Source organism: Fistularia commersonii, chromosome 4 (assembly GCF_037954325.1).
Source record: "Fistularia commersonii isolate RoL2024-O1a breed Wild chromosome 4, RoL_Fcom_v1.0, whole genome shotgun sequence".
In the NCBI taxonomy this organism is placed as follows: Eukaryota; Metazoa; Chordata; class Actinopteri; order Syngnathiformes; family Fistulariidae; genus Fistularia; species Fistularia commersonii.
In genome coordinates this window covers 7,244,964-7,266,559 of record NC_141287.1, presented here as the reverse complement: position 1 = coordinate 7,266,559, position 21,596 = coordinate 7,244,964, and the positions used below count along the sequence as shown (strand labels likewise).

At 40.3% G+C, this 21,596-nt stretch overlaps 1 protein-coding gene across 6 annotated transcripts in view; it reads left to right on the top strand.

Annotated features, from left to right (window-relative positions):
- The window catches only part of klf12b (Kruppel like factor 12b), a 40,356-nt gene extending 18,760 nt beyond the window's left edge, over nt 1–21,596 (top strand). For 3 of the 6 annotated variants that reach the window (XM_086144974.1, XM_086144971.1, XM_086144970.1), the window contains 4 exons: nt 4,110–4,638; nt 7,854–7,989; nt 14,228–14,385; nt 16,423–16,719. In XM_086144974.1, coding sequence (XP_086001100.1) covers nt 4,110–4,638; nt 7,854–7,989; nt 14,228–14,385; nt 16,423–16,625 — 1,026 coding nt within the window. In that variant the 3' untranslated portion in view covers nt 16,626–16,719. Of the gene's footprint in view, nt 1–4,109; nt 4,639–7,853; nt 7,990–14,227; nt 14,386–16,422; nt 16,720–17,462 lie in introns of those variants that run through there. The other 3 variants (XM_086144976.1, XM_086144972.1, XM_086144973.1) reach the window with 2 other exon arrangements.

The following is a 21,596-nucleotide window of genomic DNA, read 5'->3' as shown; positions in this document are numbered from 1 at the left end:
CACAGACAGGATGTGAGTGCTGCAGCCACACAGCTTTGAAGTGCACCGAGATTCAATCGCGCCCGAACTGACTGAGCTTCCCTTAGAGGGCCGACAGACAGACAGTTTAGACTGCTGCAGAAATATGGTCTTGATTTGGGTGGCGAAGAGCCAAGGGCTGGCTGGAAATGGTCTGCCTTGTTAGACTATTCACCCGCAAGGGGCTGGAAAATCTGCCCTGCTAACCAGTATCCCCTAATAAAGACAATAGTATGAGGATGGAGGCAGGCAGGCGACTCAAGCATATCTTTATGTGTGTGCGGGTGTGTCGGTTCAAGTGCATTCGTGTGTTTGTATCTGTCAAAATGAGAGTAGGGGAGACTTAACTTTTCCACTTGTTTGCTTGAGTGGTTTGAGAAGTAATGTGCAGAATGCAAACTAGTTTCTGTTTTTCATTTCACGGCATGATACCGTTCTGAAAGAAAGTGGAGTAATAACCCAGTATCAGTGCTTCTACCTGCCGAATAGAGACCTGTTGCGCTTTTTGCCACGATTTTTAAACTTTCCGTCGATCAAATGCCGCCGACTGTCCCGTGTTGTTTTCCCGAGTTGTGATTAAGTTTTATTTGCGGTAGAAATATCAGGACACACCCTCTGATCCTGCCTTTCTTTTTGATCTTCACATAACACCCAAGCAGTTTTGTGCGTATCTGGAGTAGCTGAACAACCGTTACAGTAACGAAACCGGGGAAAAAAAGAGAGTTTTTCTGGACATTTAGATCTTCAATCTTCGTCCAAACCATAATAGCAGATGCGAAAGATGGATAAGACCACAATCAAGACGCAATGAGCTAAAGGGGGCCGTAGTCCAGATCAAACTGAGGCTTGTTGTTTGTTTGCAGTATGAAAACATTTGTTTGTATGATTGAACTTTCGCTCAGAATACAAGAATTTGGAGCGAAACTAAAGCTAGTGATTAAATAACAGCAGAGGGCAAGGAAACCAAGTATGTTTTTAGTTTAGTAAGAAATAATCAGAGAATGTAAAATTGCAGAAATTGACATTTTATGTTAAGTGCAAAAGTACAAATTTGATGTTTTGTATTTTTCTCCTCTCTGTTTCAAAACAGGCTGTTCTTCGTTAGTTCAGCTCCAGATATTACATACCTGATTTTTTTTCGATCCTAAAAGGAGAATCTATGTTTATGCATAAAAAGAAGTTAAAAAAAGCCTTGTTTGAAGCTTCCTGGCAAAATAAGTAAGTAGTGACACTGCAAATGAGAAACCAGACACAACTCTTACCCATTTGTTGTGTTTAATTGGTGTTTCCCTATTGTTCGATAGAAAAATGCAGACTTTTCTCCAGCTTTCCTTTTTTGTTGTTGTGGTTTTTTTCTCACTGGCGACACGGCAGTAAATTCAGTAGCCATCGACTTCCACGCACAGAACGCGCAGCCCTTAATGAAAAAGATAACATTTCTAAAGGACTGAGATCAGCGGCATTGAGTCTTAAGGTTTCAAAGCCTTCAGGCTCATCGCTCCAGGCTGTCTGTAGTTCTCATATCCTATATAGACCTTATAAACCCAGTGAGATCATGTGCAAAAGACGACTGGATGATAGTTTGAGGTACTGTCAAGAATCACATCGGGAGTTGATGTAGAGAATCAAAAGAGTTCTTTTTTAAAATCTTTATTTCGGTGGTAGGAGAAGCCACCGCGGACGTGTGCTGGCAACACATTTGAATGATGAGAGCAGCGATTTGGTTTAAATTTAGACCTTTACAAAGAGGGTCAACTCTGATTAATTAAACGCAAACTTAAAAGGAACACAGTGGCTTTGTGTTGCCAAATGAATGAAGGAAAACCCAAAGCACTGCGGCTAATTTCTCTCAGTGTCAGCATCACAGGGTAGCGCGTCCCCACCCACCGGAGTAATAAACCCAACAATCATCTTGGGATCGTATATTTGTATTCATAGACAAATGACCCGGTAACCAGCGTTTTGCCGCTGTGTAATGGAACATTGCGTTAGTTCTGGAAGAGCAATAAATGATAGCCGGCATCAGCTGATAGATATCAGCCGCTTCTTTCATGCTTCACTGTAAGCGCCTCTTTCATTAGCTGCTTTTCTACAATGTGATTAGTAAAATACATTCCTACTTATTGGGCACGGCCAGCGCAAACCAACTTCTCTCACTATTATCGTATAATGTTACGTCATTCCGGTGACATTTATAGCTTCGGCTATTTGCTACCACAATGATTCTAGTGTTGTTGAGGCTCATGTTATTGTTGACTTTCCAGGATCTAATAAATGTGTACTTGCATGTTTATTAGACAGGGTCTGATCTGTCTGATTCTCCAGACAGAATCCTTCTTCATGCTCGGATTCATTGTGAGCTGCGATCGGGAGCAGATCCATATCGTCCAAAAATAACATAGTGCTTTTACAATTATGGCTATAAATGGTAATTTCCACAAGTGAAATATCTTTCACTGAACGAATTGAATTGCGCTACAAAGTTAGCTCTGAATATTGTTTGCATTATAGGACAATAGTACAAATTGTCACCCATTACTACAATAGTTTTGTATTTGGCATTTTAAAGCTATGGCACAGATCTGATCTTTGCACAAACAATTAAAGTCATATTTAAGTAAACTCCTGGTGAAAATGCTTGGTGGGTGGCACTATGAGGCAGACCATATTGTGAAATAAACCTTGACCTGACACTGTTGACCCTAAGCTGAACCCCACCAAAGGTTCAGAGGCCATCAGAGGGCATATTTCACGCTGCAGAATTTGTTTTCCAACTGGGAGGGAGTTGCACAGTGAAAAGCATTTTTTTGATTCATGGGGTCGTAACATTTCCTGTAGGCTGAAAACGAGTATACAAGTCTGGAGAAAAAAAAAAAAAATAGTCGGCTACTACATAAAAGAACACCACTCTGAAGAAAAGACGTAATTCACCACAGATCCACTCTTAGCCAGCGTTACATAAGGGGAAAGAAATGTGAGTCTCCAAAACAAAAGTTGGGACGAACTGGAGCGATCATTTCTCAAATCTGCTGCAAGCACCTATCTGAATCCAAGTTAGAATTCCTCCGTTAGATTTCACGGGTTATCCTCGGACGTTTACTAAAACTCCTGGACGTCGGCTTTCCGCGACCGCCGCAAATATGACTCAGCATCCGACAAGTTTTGGGTTGGCACTAACTCCACCAAACTCCATCACATGTAACACCGATTGACATTGCGACAAAGGAGGATTCAAAGTTTGAGTAGTTGCCAAATAAAGGTGGCATCCTCCGTGTTGTCCTTTTTCCCACCGTGTATGTTCACCATTATCTCCTCAAGGTAGAGAGGTTCCTGATACTTGAGCGGAGAGACAGAGCGGTTGTGTTACAGTCTGTTTAGTGTTAAGTGAAAGATACGTTTAGGGATATGCTGACCCACCAGCGTTGGCCTTAGGAGGTCTTTTGCTGAGAGACAGAGAGAGAGAGAGACGGTCAGGAAATTGAGCCCATATGATGTTTTTCCACTGTCACAAAGGAGATTTAGGAGCGGGGGAAGCCAAGAGAACTGCTTTTCTGTGAGAATGATGGAAAACAGGAGGAAAAACAGAAAAATTTACGCCAAGAGAAAAGACTGGGGAGCAAAAATTAGACCGTGAAAGGTGACGAGCGCGAGACACCGCCGAGTCTGGGTTTTCACCCAGCTTATGACATCACGCCGAACAAGCGGACTTTACGACAAACGTTCGGCGCTTCATTGACCACGAGGAAATTCAGAATCCTTTTGTTTCAACTTATTTTAATTGGCAACGTAAAGAATTTGTATAGACAAACTGATGAGCTATAATAAACCCAACCGCTAAAGAGTCCTCATGAACAATTCTTGTCAAAGTCTTCTTCTCATGGCAACTTCTAGCAAGGCTTCTCATCCGAGAGGCTTCTTATATTTGAACTGAAGAAGCCGCCGGGGTGGGAGGTGAAACGTGTTCAAAGGAAGAAAATCGAGCCCAAATGCTCTGAAAAGATGATTTTTACAAGAATTAGCCATGAATTAGCCATGACCTGAACCTCCGCAGACATCTTCGTGAGTACTTACTGCATCTTTTACTTCCACAGTCACCTAAAGTGCGCCCTTATTCTGCGATGGACGGCGTCCCCTTCTTCCTCAGCAGAGTGAAACCCGAACCTCCAGAAGACCTACTCGCCCACGACCTGCACTTCCACACACAAACTGAACCTGTTGACCTGTCAATCAACAAAGCCCGCCCTTCTTCTTCATCCACCACCTCCACCACATCATCTTCCCCTTTGAGATCCGCTTTCTCGCCATCTTCTTTGTCCTCCTCCTCCTCCTCTCCGTCGGTCATCACCTCAGCCTCTTCGGTGCTCACGCCGGGCCCTCTCGTTGCCCCCGGACCTGGGATGAGAGGACAGCCGTATTTGCACATTCTGCACTCGGTGCCGCCGCCTCCGTCCAGCCCGCTGAGCCTGCAGGGAGCAGGAAAGCTGGGCAGCCATGTTCATCGAATCCCGGTCGTCGTACAGTCGCTGCCCCTCATGTACACCACTGCTGTTCGATCACCCTCCAGCCTCAACAACACCATCATGCTACCTCTGCTGGATGAGGCCAAAAGCCAGGGCAAAGGTGAGCTCGCAAACCCTCGATATTTATGAGGCTTACGCTCCCCTGCCTAGATTTTTGATAAGCCTCCAGCTTCCAGGTGAAAAAATGCCGATCAAGATTAATAAGAAATAATAATAACTCAGCAAAAAAAAAAAAAAAATGGATACAATTATTATGAAATTGTTGATTTATAAAGAGAAAAAAAAGGTATGTATATGTATATACACACACACACATATGTATATATACACACACACACATATATATATATACACTGCTCAAAAAAATAAAGGGAACACTTAAAAAACACATCCTAGATCTAAATGAATGAAATATTCTTATGAAATACTTTGCTCTTTACACAGTTGAATGTGCTGACAACAAAATCACACAAAAATGATCAATGGAAATCAAATGTATTAACCCATGGAGGTCTGGATTAGGAATCACACTCAAAATTAAAGTGTAAAAACACACTCCAGGCTGATCCAACTTTGATGTGATGTCCTTAAAACAAGTCAAAATGAATCTGTGTTGCTTCCTGAGTGGACACTATGATTTCACAGAAGTGTGATTGCCTTGGAGTTACATTGTGTTGTTCAAGTGTTCCCTTTATTTTTTTGAGCAGCATATATATATATATATGTGTGTAATATAATTGATATGTAATCATTCTTGTCTGTTTTTATCTTTTGTGCTCCACATAACCCCGCATTAGTCTGACTTGATGCATCCCAACATAAGAAAACCGGCACTCCTCAACTTTATCTGACTCCCTCACTCCTATGAAATTCGGCTTTTAATTATTTCTAAAATGATCAATTGGCAAAGCAAGCCAAGTGACACGGCCTCAGAAATCACCCGGAGAAGTTATTTGTCCGACCATGATGTCCTGTGCAGTTTTTTGAGTGGAAGATCTTGCACACACACAACAAAGTTCAAGTGTGTTTTTCGAGATGGCCCCCAAGGCCATTTCTCTGCTTTCAACCAGGTTTACGGGCTTTTTTTTTTTTTTTTCAAATCATCAAATTAAAGATATTTGTTCATTATTTGAAAAGCAGAACGATTCCCAACTGTCAGAACTTGCTGGCTTTACTCAGTGTGTGTTATTGGTTTTCTGTCTGGGTGTGGTTTTACTGCCAACCCTTGGGAGTGAACCTACAGTAAGTGTGCTTGTCTGACTCCCAGCCATACACAGGGCAACTGTTAGTTATAAAAGAAGGTTGCTTCGAGTCACTTCCTGCAGGATGGACAGACATTTAGACTTCAACTCACGCCCATGCGCATATATACAAGCAAATAAACAGAGGTGTGTAATTAGGGCATTTGCTCAGAGAGACACTTGGCCAGTTGGGTGTGGTGGTCCTCTGAGATAGATGTTTTAAAAATCTGGATGTCTGCTCTCAAGCAGTGGGAAAGGGGAAAAAAAAAAGGCAGGAAAAACAAGACTTGCATAATAGGGTGTGGATGGATATTGAAGATGGGTGGCACTTAAACAAACAAACGCAAGCGTTCCAATATGAGCTCTGCCCTGTGTTGGTGTAGTCTCTGTCAAGTTGCTGCTAACTAGTAGCAAGTAGGACATAGAGATTCTGTGTTTGCTGACATTATTCTGACATGATGAGATAATTTTACGCAAGTTCAATTACTGAATTCTGTTGATAAGTCATGTTCGCATTTGCTTTTCCTGCCATGGTCACCTTTTCAGTAGGTTTTTGCTTTCAGCAGAGTCACCCCAATACAGACTCCCTCTATTTGACATTTAACATTCAAAGTTTAATGTTTAATGTCAAGAGTTACTTTGTTTGATGCGACAGCCATGTGGTGTGATGCAACTCTCAGTTATATTGAAGCTTTCAGCACGGATACTAAAACACTTGTTCACACCTCGAACTACACACCCACAAGAGCACAGGGGCGCTCACACAGAGGTGCACACACTGAAGCACACACACACACACATACACACGCACACACTCACACACACACACACATGCACAGGTTGGCCATCCTCTTTAAGAGAGGGCGGTTACTCTTCCTTTCACTGCTGTCTCCCTGTCTCCAGCAGGAGGTTGCTATGGAAACAGGGCATGACTGGAAACAACAGGAGAGAAAGAAAGAAATCCAGTGCTCTGCCCACCTCTCCACCACTCCTCCTTTGTTACCCTTGCTCAAAATACCCCTTTCTAGCACATCATGCATTTCTACCTAATTACACTACCTAATAACAGGTTTGGGTGCGGGTGACCAATGCATGTTGTCTTAGACAATAGTTGCAACCTTTAAAAGCAGCCCCCCCTCCACCCCACTTCTACTGTTTCTTACTCTATACCCTTATTACGTGCCATTATTGCTACAGTCTGAGCTGAGAGGGCAGAGGAGGTGATGTGCTGATAGCTTAGAAAAGTGCCGGGCATACATTAGACCGAGATTGCAGAACTCACTGGAAAGTGTGTCAAAATGTATTCCGCCGGTCTCACGAACTGTCTAGTTTTTGCTGTGCATATTTTCCTAACAACCGCGGAACTTAATCCGAGTTTAATCCGATCGATTTCTCCGACGGTGGTTTCAAGCAGGCCATTGGGTCAGAGAGGACTAAGTGGTTAGCCGGGAACGAACTGCCTGAAGGATCGGCAATTTCCTCGAAGAACCGATCGGATAATCGGTTCTGACACTCCGAAGAATAGAAAACCCACGCTGTTCATTGAGATACATCTTGTCGCTTTCAATGAAAACCGAACGCTGAAAGGATTTGAAAACAACTGGGAGTTTCTCTTTGTTCATTTTTGTGTGCGCCCCTCTCCTCCGGGAGATAATGGGAAGTTGTAAGCCCCTCGATCCTTACTTGGTCGTCGGTCTGAAAATCGTAACCCCTTGCGTTTCAGGTGGCGGCCAATGCAATAGAATGCTAGTCGGGAAAATTTTCGGCAGTCACGACATACAAAATGCAACAACCAGTACAGTGACAAACAATGCTATATCCAGAAATGTCTTAGCTAGGTCCCGGCTAAGATTAGGTTGATAAGGCATGAGTTAGTCATGGTAAAGGTTAGGCTGCCCCTAAAGAGTTGAAGCATGGGAGTCACTGCAATATCTAGTAGGGGTAACAGTGCAAACTCATCACCTACCATTACTTACATTGTGATACATATATATATATATCATTATATTTATAAGTTTCCACAGCTCCTTTCAATATCATATGTCTGACTGACGTGTCTGTGACACATCCACAGCACACACAGACCCCAATGGCCTGTCGCCAAGGCAGATCAAAAGTGACAGCGATGACGACGACCTGCCAAACGTGACCTTGGACAGTGTTAACGAGACTGGCTCCACTGCACTGTCTATAGCCCGCGCTGTACAGGAGTGAGTATCTTGATCCCTGTGTGCGTCGTAGGATGTGTCGTACTAATGTCCCGACTTTAGCCTTTTTCACTTACCTTAGAAATACACAATAACATCTTCCACCAAACTATATCTGCCTGTATGGGGCTCCACTATTGAGTTGTTGTCAATGTTACCAATTGTACCCCTGAATGACCATAAAATAAAGGACAGTCACAAAGTGTGTTTTTAAGACAAATTTTGTAATATCATTGTTAAAAGACAACTGTGTGGTGCCTCTACTCGCGCCTGCTCGGGCCCCAAGATGAAGATAGCAATTGGAGTTTTTAAGTTAAAACTATTAAGTTAAAATTGATTTCATATATTAAAACACACACACACACTCACACATTCAAGAGTTTTCAACTGGTCATACATATTTTATTCTTTATTATAGTGCACATAAGTATAGATTTTGACTTACTTTTACTTACACACTGTGTGTGTGTGTGCGTGCGTGCGTGCGTGCGTGTATGTGTGTGTGTGTGTGTGTGTGTGTGTGTATATGTATGTATGTATGTATGTGTGATTCTGTAACTGCTCGCTCCTCCACATTTGTTTCTATTTGTTTGGGAGGGCAACTCTTCCGCTCTGACATATTTATGCCCATTCGGCCTTTAGACGTCTCATCTCCTGCGGTGCCGGTCCATCTGTGATGAATGGAAAGTCCTCACTCCTCAGTGGATGACAGCTTACAGTCTCCCGATCAGTAACAGGAAATCAGATGCAGGGTAACATTTGGCTCAGCCCTGCCCTCCTCTCACACTACACATAGAACCAGAACAGTTACAACTAACTTCCTGGCAGGGCTCAAGTTATGTCAATTGGACAGTTATTTAGTCTAACTGTAAGGAAAATATTCCAGGAATTTAAGAGAATCTTGTGAACAATACAGCAACATGCGTGTAGGATGGTAGCTCCATCTGGCTCTTGTCTGGTTTCTGTATCACCCGGTGTGTGAACGTCTACGTTTACAGAACTGAATCGAGTTTGTGGCGGTGCTGTGCAACACAATGTGGGTAAAAAAAAAAACAAAAAAAAAAAAACAAGTGCACAGGCTGTGTTTGTTCTGTGGCGCAAGCAGCAGTTACAATGTATCAGCAAAGACACAAGCACTTGCTGGGGGACTCAGGTTTCGATGCGGTTTATTGAAAGGGACAGCCATGCCCCTGAGTGCCACACGTGGCACTAGGTGCTCGGAGGAGAACAGAGGTTGGCAGGACCCAACCTTTCACTGCCCAAGCTTTCACTATGGAGATAAATCACCAGCCGGGTTTAGCAGAGCCCTGCCAGGGCCTGCCCACACACTCATCCCTACATGTGCAAGGTGCAGACTTTGTGCATGGAAACTCTGCTCCGGTTTGCCTGTGACTTTGAATGTAAAAGAGAATGGGTGCATATCTTATGAGTGTCACTTCAGAGTTGTGTGAAAGGAGTGTTTCCGCACGGTGTACAGAGCAGCTGGTTCCAGAAGGAGGTCATCTGTTGTCAACATGGACACAGACTTACATGTTAGTCGATGAAAAACAAAGCGATCTAAAATCGACTTGAATCGCAGGCCGGCTTAACGTGTAGAGGAAGAAGGTACGTTTCTGAATTGACGTCTGCGGTGTTTTCAGTTGACATCCACACGGAGGCCGAAACTGACAATGCTTATTTGATATCGGTCAATTATGTTTCCTTTTTCTTTTGTGTTAATGAGTATTAGTCTTGTCCCAGGACTTGCTTTATATCTTTTAGTAACACTGTCTACATAGTCAACCGGAGCGCATCAGAGAGCAAAAAAGTAAGGGATGAGGATGGGAGTGCCAGGAGCTTTCATTTCAGGTATCCATATATAAATAAATGAGTGAAAGGAGAGAGTCAGGTGTGTGTGTCTATGTGTGTGTCATGTGTTTCTTGGGCATCCTCCTCCATATTTATGTGTTTCCCTGGGGACCAGTGGATAGGCTATTGTGGGAGAGCTTGAGAGTAAGAGAGGAGAGGAGAGGAGAGAGGGTGTGTATGTGTGTGTGTGTGTGGGTAGGTGGGTGGGTGGATGGGTGTGCATGTGTGAATACCATATACACTTCATGGTTTAGGGCAGAAATATGTTTGTAGGACATATTTTGGTATGATTTGCAAGTCCCCTATAAATCATTATATGTAGCATTGGGTCAGCTTAAAATTAAAGTAAGGGTAATGGATAGGTAAGCAGGTTATGATTAGTAATCGTAAATAGTAGTGAATTTAGTGAACAAACAACATAAGAATTATCCATCCGTGTATGAAATGAATACAGATTATTTTACAGTAATGTATTCAGAAGTATCAGAACTTCCCCATTAACAATGATCTCAGCACACAGATCTGTTTATAGTCAGACTGGCCAGTCAACATCCTGATTACAGATTAGACAAAGAGTAACATAAATAGGTCACATTTGGTTGAGGGTGAAGACATTTTTAAATAAAGTTAATATTGAAGATAAATCAGCTATATTATGAATACTCTGAGAGTTAAGAATAGGTATTCAAGTGATAACAAGTAAGTATTATTCAATATCTATACTTATATGTACAATGATAAAGAAAAAAATATGTATGACCAGTTGAAAACTCGTGTGTGTGTGTGTGTGTGTGTGTGTGTGTGTGTGTGTGTGTGTGTGTGTGTGTGTGTGTGTGTGTGTGTTTGTAGGTAAGATTATTGCTGATTATTGCACTATTCATGTGGGGGAACACACACACACACACACACACACACACACACACACATGCACGTTCACATTGTACAGGTATTTGAGCCTTTCCTGTTTTCAAGGAAAAACAATAACTGTTAATACAGAAGTGATGTTGCGTCGCTGGAACAGTTTGTTATAACCTAGATCATTAGAATTCAAAAAAAATATGCATTCAACAAAGAGTTCCGTTTATATTAAGGGAATTCCCTGCTAAAGGTCATACACACACACACACGTTCCAAGTCAGTGTGGTTATGCACACATTAACACATGCACACAGTTTGCTTTGTCTTTTTCATACTGGACATTGATCAACATACATACAAACAAGTCAGTAATAAATACATAGTGTAAAACGAATGTCAGAAATTTAGCTCTAAAACTCATTCAATTTCATGATTGAATTTCACTTTCTGCTACAATTTGTGAATCCTGTGACCATGAATTTGAGGGCGTCGAAAGACAGAAGAGATGCAACTATGCTCATATCACATTATCAGCAATGAGCGTCCCTAAAAGCCCTTTAATTCACGACTCGTGACACTGCTTTGCTGCTCCGCACCTGAGGGAGCATTGTGAGGTTTTTATGTCGACGCCAGTCCCTAAATCTGAACTTTGAATGTTCTTAGTATTATATTGTCCATCATACTGGCTAATTGATGGATTAGTATTTCCCCCCCTCACTTCCTTACTTCAGTTTACTTTTAAAATCCCCAAAGTTCTATTGTGACACTTGTCATTCAGGTGTACTAAAGTTACTAAATAACAGTTAGTGGCAACACACTGCCAATAGCGGTGGTGAGACAGCTTTGAACTTTACCATGTTCACCCTCTGAATATGTTAAAAAAGTTAACTTTTGATTTTTTCAATGATTAATTCAATACTCCGTAATCATGGAGGGACTCTTCTGGAAAATTTGTTTCGGGCTGTTTTTGGATGAATACTGATGTTAACTTTTAACATGGTTAGAGGAAAGAAAACCCCAGTGTTCATTCAATTACATCTGTGCAATGGTTTTCAATCATTGATCAATTATCTTAAGTCATCATAACTTCTGAATGATTCAAAACATGGTTTTTAGTCCAATGTCCACTATGCCACTCTATGCCACTATATGCAATGCGCACTATACATTTTTTAATATTTACAATCATCGACCTAACAGAGTTACACCACAGTGAATGATTTAATTTGTGACATGTGATTTTTTTTTGTTAAAATGATAGGGTACTAAGACCTTTCTAAATGATATCATAGTCATGGAGTCAACTCATAGATGAAGTCAGAATATAAACATCTACCTCATCAAGCAAAAAGCTGAGCTCTGAGTTTTTCCTCCCTCTGATTTTAACCCTCTTGGACTCCCAAATGCAGACACACACAGGTACAGATGCTTGGATTTCCTCGGCTGTTCATTTAGTCGATGTTGTAGATCAAGACATTCAAAACACCGGAGCTCCATGAACCTGCTACCATGAGTAAAATATTAGTTTTGACATGTTGCATGAGCAAGTTAGTGAGAAAAAAAAAAACAAACGGAAGGTTTGGCGTTCAACTTCAGGGCCGCTATCTTTACAGTTAAGATCAACAGGTACTATCCAAGTGTGAGTTTTTCTTCACACACGTTCATCGTGTATTCGTGTGGAATTTCCTCACACACACTTCTCAGATTTTGCATTTGACTAACTGCTCTTTGGTAAAAGACAGAGACTGGAAGTGGTTTGTGTGGTGGAGACAGTTCACCGTAGGGCCTGTCTGGCAGATTTGTTATCCCCCACACACACACTTCACACACACCCCTGAGACTCTTCCTCTCTCACTCTTCCCCAATTATCCTTGCCCTTATGACTTCTCACCTGTTTCTCAATATCCACAGCACAAGACTATGAAGGAAACCTCAGCCATTGCCCTTTTAAAGATACCTTACAGATGCCACTCCTCCTGTCTTGCAAGTTTTCCACATGTAATTGAATCTTAGTTTTCTACAGCTGTGTAAAGTTTTGCGCGTGAGACATCTGCTGTTGACGACAGTGTCGGTATCTTTTTGACACTTCCTGGATTTCTTTTCTGTGCACGCAAAGTTGTGTGTGCGGGGGTGTGTTTGTGTGTATACATACGCTCAGAGAAAGATGAGCACAGTTTTATGTGCCAGTGATGTGATAATATATGGTAAACACACATTAACTCTTTACATCAGTTGTGCATTTAGTACTGAGCTTCTGCAAGAAGCAGTGATAAGCTGTGATAAATGACATAATCAAAAGTGATATTGACCACTTATGAAAGAGGAAATGTCACGCTGACATTTACTGGTGATAGAAATAACTCAGCAGTCATTAAACCCACCGAACAAGATTGAAAAATAAAACAGTCTCTAAATTTGATTGATGAAAGTATGAGTGCAATGATCTGCTCACATATCAAGGCGCCTGCATGCTTATCTGATTGCAGTGTTGCACCGCTACCTAGTGGACAAAAATCTCATAGCCTCCAGTGCGTTACTTTACATGTGATATTTTTAGTTGATTAAATGGAAATAAATCATAATTGAAAAAGAATTTAATCATTTTTTTGACAAACAGATCTTATTGTATTAAGATTTTCTGAATAGTTACTCTGAAGAAACATATTTTATCACTCGTAATAATGGCATCAGTCTTTATCAAATAAAATAACTAATGTCATTGGTGAGCAAAATTGATTTTTTTTTTAATTTGTTTATTTATTTATTTTTTTATTGATTTTATTTTATTTTTTACAAAAAGGGTGTAATGTTTGTGACTGGACAAAAAGTAATTTGATTTCATGGTGTGAGATCTACTCAATTTTATATTCAAATCTAATTTTTTGACAAACAGATCTTATCATATTAAGATTTTCTGAATAGCTACTCTGAAGAAACACATTTTATCACTCATAATAATGGCATCAATCTTTATCAAATAAAATAAATTATGTCATTGGTCAGCAAAATTGATTTTTTTTTTTTTTTAAAAAGTAATTTGATTTCATGGTGTGAGATCTACTCAATTTTACATTCAAATTTATCTGGAAAGGTGGTCACTTAATAGAACTAGTATCTTCAAATTTCCTCTTACTTAAGCAAATTCCATGAAAGGAGCTTTACAGCAGGGTTTACATTTCTGGTGGTTGAAAAGGTAAATCCTGATATCCTGGTGCAGCTGCAGATGTGCAGAGGATGTAAGAAGAATGACCATCATAATTGAATGAGTTATTAAAGACAACTGTTTGACTGTTAATTTGTGAGATTTTGTGTGTGTGTGTGTGTGTGTGTGTGTGTATGTGGGGTTAATGGCAGCTTTTGCTCAGTTGGTTACGCAGCTGTCCCTCTATCCAGAAGGTTGGTGATTGGATCAGCAGTGAGCACCTTTCATACCTAGCTTTTCTCCAACACAGAATTGCTGACCAGTTTAGAGTAATTTTACTTGTTTTTGGAATCATCAACTAATAAAAATTCTGTTCTGACTCTCCCGTTACAGTTCAATGTCTCCATTTAGCATTGACAGCATACGACGCCCTCGAAGGTCAGAGTCACCGGATTCCAAAAAGAGAAGAATCCACAGATGTGACTTTGAGGGCTGCAATAAGGTGTACACCAAAAGCTCCCACTTAAAAGCACATCGGAGGACACACACAGGTGAGTCCTTTGGAATCGGAATGCGTAAATGCAAAAGCTTGGTTCTCATGAATATACAATGGAAATCGAAGGTTGATTCAGCTGCAGCCTTCAAAGCTTAGCCAACTGCAACTGGACGAATCAGTAATTCAAAAAAAACAAGGAAAAGAATCGGACAACATGTGCGTCTGGTTTCAAAAATCTTCTGTAAACCGAAACACTACGTATGAATGAATGTGAAGCGGTGCAAATTTCTCAGACTGGTATCGTCTTTTGCAGTTTACCTAAAAAAGTACTGAATTAAAAGTTACATCTTGAAGATTCCAACAAAAATGTTGGTGATATATGTGTTGTTTAGCACTTTATTTAAAATGACTGGATCATATCAAATGAAATGCAATGGAAGAACCTGCTACAGTTGTTCATGAGCCAAAATATGTGTAAAATTATTTCTAGGTTATAAAAATCACCTTGCTGCAAATGAATAGAATCTTTGTTAAGTCCCACTTATAAGCACTTAAGAACTGTGAGCTTGAGTCACTTGAATTTTGTTTATTTTTTGTTTTTGTTCATTAAACACCATTTTTAGTCATGGGGAAATTTTCACTGAGATGAGCTTGTTATTGACTATTATCAGTCATTTATCAATTATTCACAAATTGTCACTGCCTGTCATTACTGGAAAGATCATCACTTTTGGGCTGACAGTTCTTGAACAGACATTTAAAGACAAATAGAGTGTCAGTATTGTTTGTATAGGATGTGTAATAATCAGTTCAGTGACACCCACAGATGAGAGAGAAGGAAATCAGTAAAGATGACTCATAGTTACTTTGCTCTGCAGTCTATCTATGTGCACACATCCTCAGTGAAACACCAGTTTTCCGTCAAGAAACTAAAAAAACCTGCAGCCGCAGACTTAAAATCTGGTCCGGTTATAGGTTATGGTGAAAAAAATTCAAAAGAATTTGCACAGTTCACCGGTTCACCATTTGGAACATACCGGACCGGATTTTAACCATTTCACAAACTGCACTGCAGAATTTTGGAAGGGCTTTTGCAGCAATGAGGTGGCACAGTCAGTGCTTCCACCTCAACACGCTCTCGCTGTGTCCGTGCACGTTTCCTTCGGGTTCCCCCGGTCCAAAAACGCGCAGTCGGGTCAGCGGAGAACCTAAAGTGCCCAGACCTGTGAATGAGAGAGTGAATGGTTGTTTGTCTCTTTATTATGGCCTTGTGATGGAGCGGCGGCAGGTCCAGGGTGAACCACGCCTCTCACCCAGTGACAGCTGGGAAAGGCTCCGGTACCTCCGTGACCTTGAGTGCAGGATAAGCAGTGTTGAAAATAAATGACTGCATTTGCAAAAGCTCTCTCCCGGATGTAAAGCAGGATGTTATGGTTCATCACTGAATGTGAAGATAATCAATTAAATACATGTGACCTTAAACTCTCATGAAATGAAGTACAAGGATGCAGCAGAATGAAGAGATATACGGGTTTAAGCATCAATTTTGCTGGAAGTGGAGGCTGCTGTTGTCTCTGCACTCTGAAATTAATCGATGTGGCTCGACGAAAACTCCCGTTAGATTTTCCGATAGAAACTTGGCCTCAAGATGAGCACGCCGATAGCGCTGTCATTCAATTTGGGTTATTTTATGTGTCGGGTCAGTCATTTTCAGAATGAAATGGGCAAACTTTAGTTTTTAATCATAATTCTCAGTCCTGACTACCTCCTCCTGTTTTGTTTACATTAGATTATATTTACATTCCACCATCATGTAATGTGACCTTCACTGATGTCGGTTATTTAAAATTTTTCTGTGAAATACACAATCAGGCCATTAAATTGGCAATCCTGCACCTTAATTTCTGTGAAGTGGCTTTTAAAGCGGAGTGAGGAAATTGTTAAGTGGATATAAATTAGAGGAAGACGTTGCTGTGTCTTACTGAGTTATAAGCGGAAACTAGGCTTTCTGTCACTTTCTGGAATTCATCAAGCAAAATAATCTTGTCATTTCAACAAGAACTTTTGGGGAATTTTCTTGTCATTCATATAGCAATGGCAGTCCGGTTTAATCATGCATGTGGTGCAAAGTCCCTGACTCCCCGAGAAGTTGCTGTCCATCCCCTGCAGGACTTCATCAAATTGCTCACAGTGGTTGATTTTCTTTTTACCATTACTGACTGCAATATTTCAAAGTACACCCCTGTGAAAAACCCTTCAAATGACCACCATCTTGTTTTGTCTACTTCAAAATGATAAACGAAAAGTGTGCCGCACACTGGCAGCCATTTTTTTTATGATTGCTTTCCAATAAAAAAAAATCACCCCTTGTTGCACGAGTGAAATGCTTTTATTCTGATGTAATTAAATGCTCATTTGCATTAATCGCAATTTAATATGGACATTACCAGCAATAGCAAGCAACTGAAAAGACATTTGTGTAATTGAAAACACACAGTATTTGTAATCATTGTTTTCTAAAGCTTGATTAAACACTCAATCAGAAGAAACGCAGTCTGTTCTTTCTAAAGTGCTTTCTGTATCTGCCTGTGCAGAAGTGAAGGGTTCAGAGCGAGTGCGAAGATGAATACACAGGGATTTCAGTTTGAAGGGGCCAAAAGTGAATTAAAAAAAATCCAAATCTTTTTTTAGAAGATGTTATGTAACATATTCTATGTACACATATACAGTAAACTGTGTATTAAAAGCTGAATTTCTTACAACCAAAGTAAATTGATTTGGAGAGAAAATTTGTCCTCACATTTAATATTCTTAAATACATCTGTTACAAAACTGAAAAGTGTAAGAGGTAAAAAAAAAATGAACTTTTACACCAGCAGCACATTTGATGATAAATTGTCATTAAAAGTGCTCTGGTGTCCAATAACAATCTAAGTCTATTCCGCAGACTTTATGAGCATTCATGCAAAGAAGATAGAGATTCCTGTAGAAACTGCTCTGACCTTGTAAAAAAACGTGATCACATAACTTTGATATTCTTTTTACGATCCATTATGTAGTAAGCGGGCATTGATGGTGATGAGATCTGCAGGCTATTGAGCATGTGCTGTATTTTTATGTCATCCTCTCTAGGGGAAAAGCCATACAAATGCACCTGGGACGGCTGCACGTGGAAGTTTGCCCGCTCTGACGAGCTGACGAGGCATTACAGAAAACACACGGGGGTCAAGCCCTTCAAGTGTGCAGACTGTGACCGCAGCTTCTCCAGATCTGACCACTTGGCCCTGCACCGGCGGAGACACATGCTGGTGTGAATGAGACGGATACAAATACAGAGAGCAAGATCAGTGGAGCAGACACACATATGGAGGCAGCCGGGGGAGCAGGATCTCCCTATGAATGTTACTCAGCTGGCCTGGACACACACACAGGCACGTGCAAAGACACACACACACACACACACACACACACACATACTTACACACACACACACACTCTAATTGGTCTTGAGAAAATAAGATGGAAACGTGCACAGAGCTTGTGGGGCACAAAACAGGGTCACTTCTGGATTGGTGTTGGAAGGAATAGACGGCAGGATCTTTTATCATCATTTTTTTGAGTATATTAGGGAACTGTCTTTTACAGCACTGTTTGTAAATGTTTTACTTAGATTTTTAAGATGAACTCTTACTCATTGTTTGGACATAATAATGCAATCACAACTGTTTCTTTTTTTTTTTTTTTTGTTTTTTTTTGGTATCTATTTCTTCATCGTTGTTTCAAACGGCTGCTTTTCGAGCATTCATAATGTGAAAGACCCCATTTTACCGATTGGATTTCCCATGTGAGGTTGACGGAAGCAGAGGAAAGGAAGGACCCCGGCCCAAATGGAGCCACTGGCAGTATTGTTGCACCGTCCCTCCCTTGTGAGTCTGATTTGAGATCAACAGAGGGCGCCGTATCATAATACATGGCTCCCCCTTTGCTGCTGGTGCTTGCTGTTAAATGGCGGGATCCCTTGTGGAGTCCAAGAGAAGGCTGGAGTTTAATTCATCACATCGCCAGCAAATAACAGGAAACACTGGGTCAAATATCCAACACCCGACACGACTGACAGCGACGCTCACCGTTTCGGACATCTACTGCCCGACTTCAGTATTTGAAAACAAACGTCATCACACCAGCAAAGAGACGCCGTTAATGACCCCCCCCCCCTCGAAGGGTCAGATCACCCCAAATCTCATCAGTGCTATTCTTTATGTTGAGCCTCTTGGCAGCATTTTCTTAAGAAAAAACTTAAAAAAAAAAAAAAAAAAGAATCTTTGTGGGTTTTGTGCTGTGATTAGCAATCAGTAAAGTGCAATCTTAAAGGATAAATATAGTTTCAATATGACAACATTTTGTTTGATGATCCCTTTTGTTTCTTTTTTTTTTTTTTTTTTTTTTTTTTTTTACATGCCTGCTTTGGTTACTCTCAAAAAAAAAAAAAAATACAACCCCTCATGTACAGTGAACTTTGAAACAATCAGAGGAGATTTTCAGTATGTGAAAAAAAATAGAGGCACCTTACAGACTCATGCTTTCATTCTGTCCTGATCTCTCTGTTTTTATTATTCAGCTCTGTTTTCTCAGCTGGTTTTGACAGTGAAAGGAATTTGCGTTGTGGTTTTTGCACAGCAGCACTTGACTACAGGCTGACTTTGACACTGGCTGAGGTGTTACAAATATTATGGTAACTGAAGTTCAATACAGAAGAGCAATACATTCTGAACAAAGCGATGAGAAGGACTCCAACCTCCTCTTTGTTTGTTTGTTGATATCAGTCTGTACACGTGATTCCCTCTCTTAACCGATTTGCTCGCATCTTCGGCACAAGGCTGTAATCTGATGTATGTTATTTTGTCTCCGGCGCGGACCGGATTTAAGATTAGACTTCAGTTTACCTGAGATTTGGTTACAGGAAATGCCGAAAAAAAAGGAAGACACAGACAACCACACGCAAACGCGAATGAAGTAAATCGCACCGTACATAAAAAAACATTTAGCATCCTTAAATCTTACACGTACATGCACTTAGGCGTTTCACCGAGCCTCATATTGGAAGACGGGAATATCTTTCGTCGAACTCATCCCGCATTAATAAAGTAATCCACTTAATTGCCTTTATTTTATAGGTATACGAGATATTTTTGGAAGTATTTCTGCCTCATTCTATAAGCGCCGCAGACATAAACTCATTATGTCCGTGGCCTCCCGGTTATGAGTCGCAGTATTAAGCCAGCTCATATTATTTCATAGTGCTGCTAAATGCGTTTATTGGAATAAAGCCAGAAAGAGGAACTGCAAACCTTTTGGATGATGGCACCTTGACAAAACTACGCACCCATAAACATAACACGTCTGCATACGTGCACTTACAAAGACTTTCACAACATCGTCACTTTGAGTAAAGTAGCCAAATCTAGGAGTTCACATCTACACCTACGACACCCCTTAGATGTAAAATGGTAATGTATGTTATCATTATTTATGTACTGTATATTATTTGTGCACATGTCATAATGCCCAGTTGTATTACCATTTTGGCAAAAGCATATCAGCACCTTGTTTGTTTATTAGTATGATTTTCAAAATTATTTTATTTCAGATGTCAATTTATAAACAAAATAATCATCCTCATATTTTATTATCCATATAATATATAACATTTATGATTGAGGGGCACTTCGTCATTGCATATAACTTTTTCTGTAAAAAGGATCTTTTGAAATGTTGTAATATATGTGATAGTGAAGATTTAAGACAAACATATTACAAAGTTATACAGCCTGTATATACATTGGAAAAATAGGGCTTTTGATTAGTAGACGCAGGAAATACATTTATACATGTAAAGTCTTTTTCAGAGACTGTGATTTATCTAATTTGATATGAAGCGAAATGGGGCTAACGGTGTTCATCCTGTAAATTTTCACTTTTTTTTTTTTTTTTCCCCTTTTTTCAGTATGTGGTTTTCTAAGTTCAAGATCAAATCATTTTTACATTAATGGCTGAACCAGTATTTGCTATAATCAAAATTTATTTATATACACGATCCGTACTCGATTCCCTGTGTTGCTATTTTGCTCGACCCAAACTAGAAACGATATTGATCAAGCACATATCAACAACATGTGTACTCATATTCAGTACATGACGCTTCATGCCTTAATCTGACATTTTGTGGAAAAATTCAATTACACTTGAATTTTGACGGTGTCTCCACAAGACAGGGTGTATTGTATTTCTCTTCAGCATCGTTTTCCGCATTTTGAAGCATAATTTTGTAACGGTAACCAGGGTCAAAGTTATGCAATAATAATAATGAATAGTGCCTCACATCAAGAACTTGTAATATCAACTGCTCTGTGCAGAGATTCAATTTAAAGCGAGTGTGCTCAAATCAGTACATTTCAAATGAGAAAACCATGACTTCTGAAAAAAAAAAGCACAGTCAACAATATGCAAGTCGGACCTCTAACGTTTAACTCTCTTTTCGCTCTCGATCTTATGACATTACGTCAAACGCAGCATCCTCCCGTTAACACGTTCGCGGGACGCGCTCGCAACGGGTCCCTCCCCCCGAGGGGAAGAGGGCGCGTTGCGGCGTCCCTCTCGATGTTTCGGCATCGTCACGCTCATTCCATGGAAGACGACGAGGAAAATCTTCCGGGAAAATCTTGCTTTGAGATTCCAGCTGTAGAGTGATGCCTTTCTTTACGAATACTGATCACCCGGTTCAATATCTATTTTACTTTCTGTGTAACATCCTCTTTTGATTTCCTGGCTTTGGAGAATTTGAATAGTGAAGCCAATGGCTATGTTTCGAGTTTGCTGATATTACGTAAAGTAATTGTTGTTCCTGTATTTATGTAAAGTGAGTGTAGTGTAAATATATTACAATCTTTTCATTCTTACCGTAACAAAATGTGATATTGCTCAGCATTGCTTCAAAAGGGAGATTCTGCTCAAGGAATACCACACCAGTAAAAGAGATTTTTAACCCTGATATTTTTCAAAAATGTCAAGAACAGGTGCCCTTTTTTTCGGTTATGCTTTTCTTTTCTCCGAGAGTTGTTTAAGTAGCCTATCCGATCGGTGGTTTGTCTTTTTCTCTGTATTTTTTTGGGTGGAGCTGTGAAATTAAAATAAGTTCAAACACATAAATGTATATTAATATGAATGAAGGCATGAAGGTTAATAAAATTGCATTTTGTATGTAACACA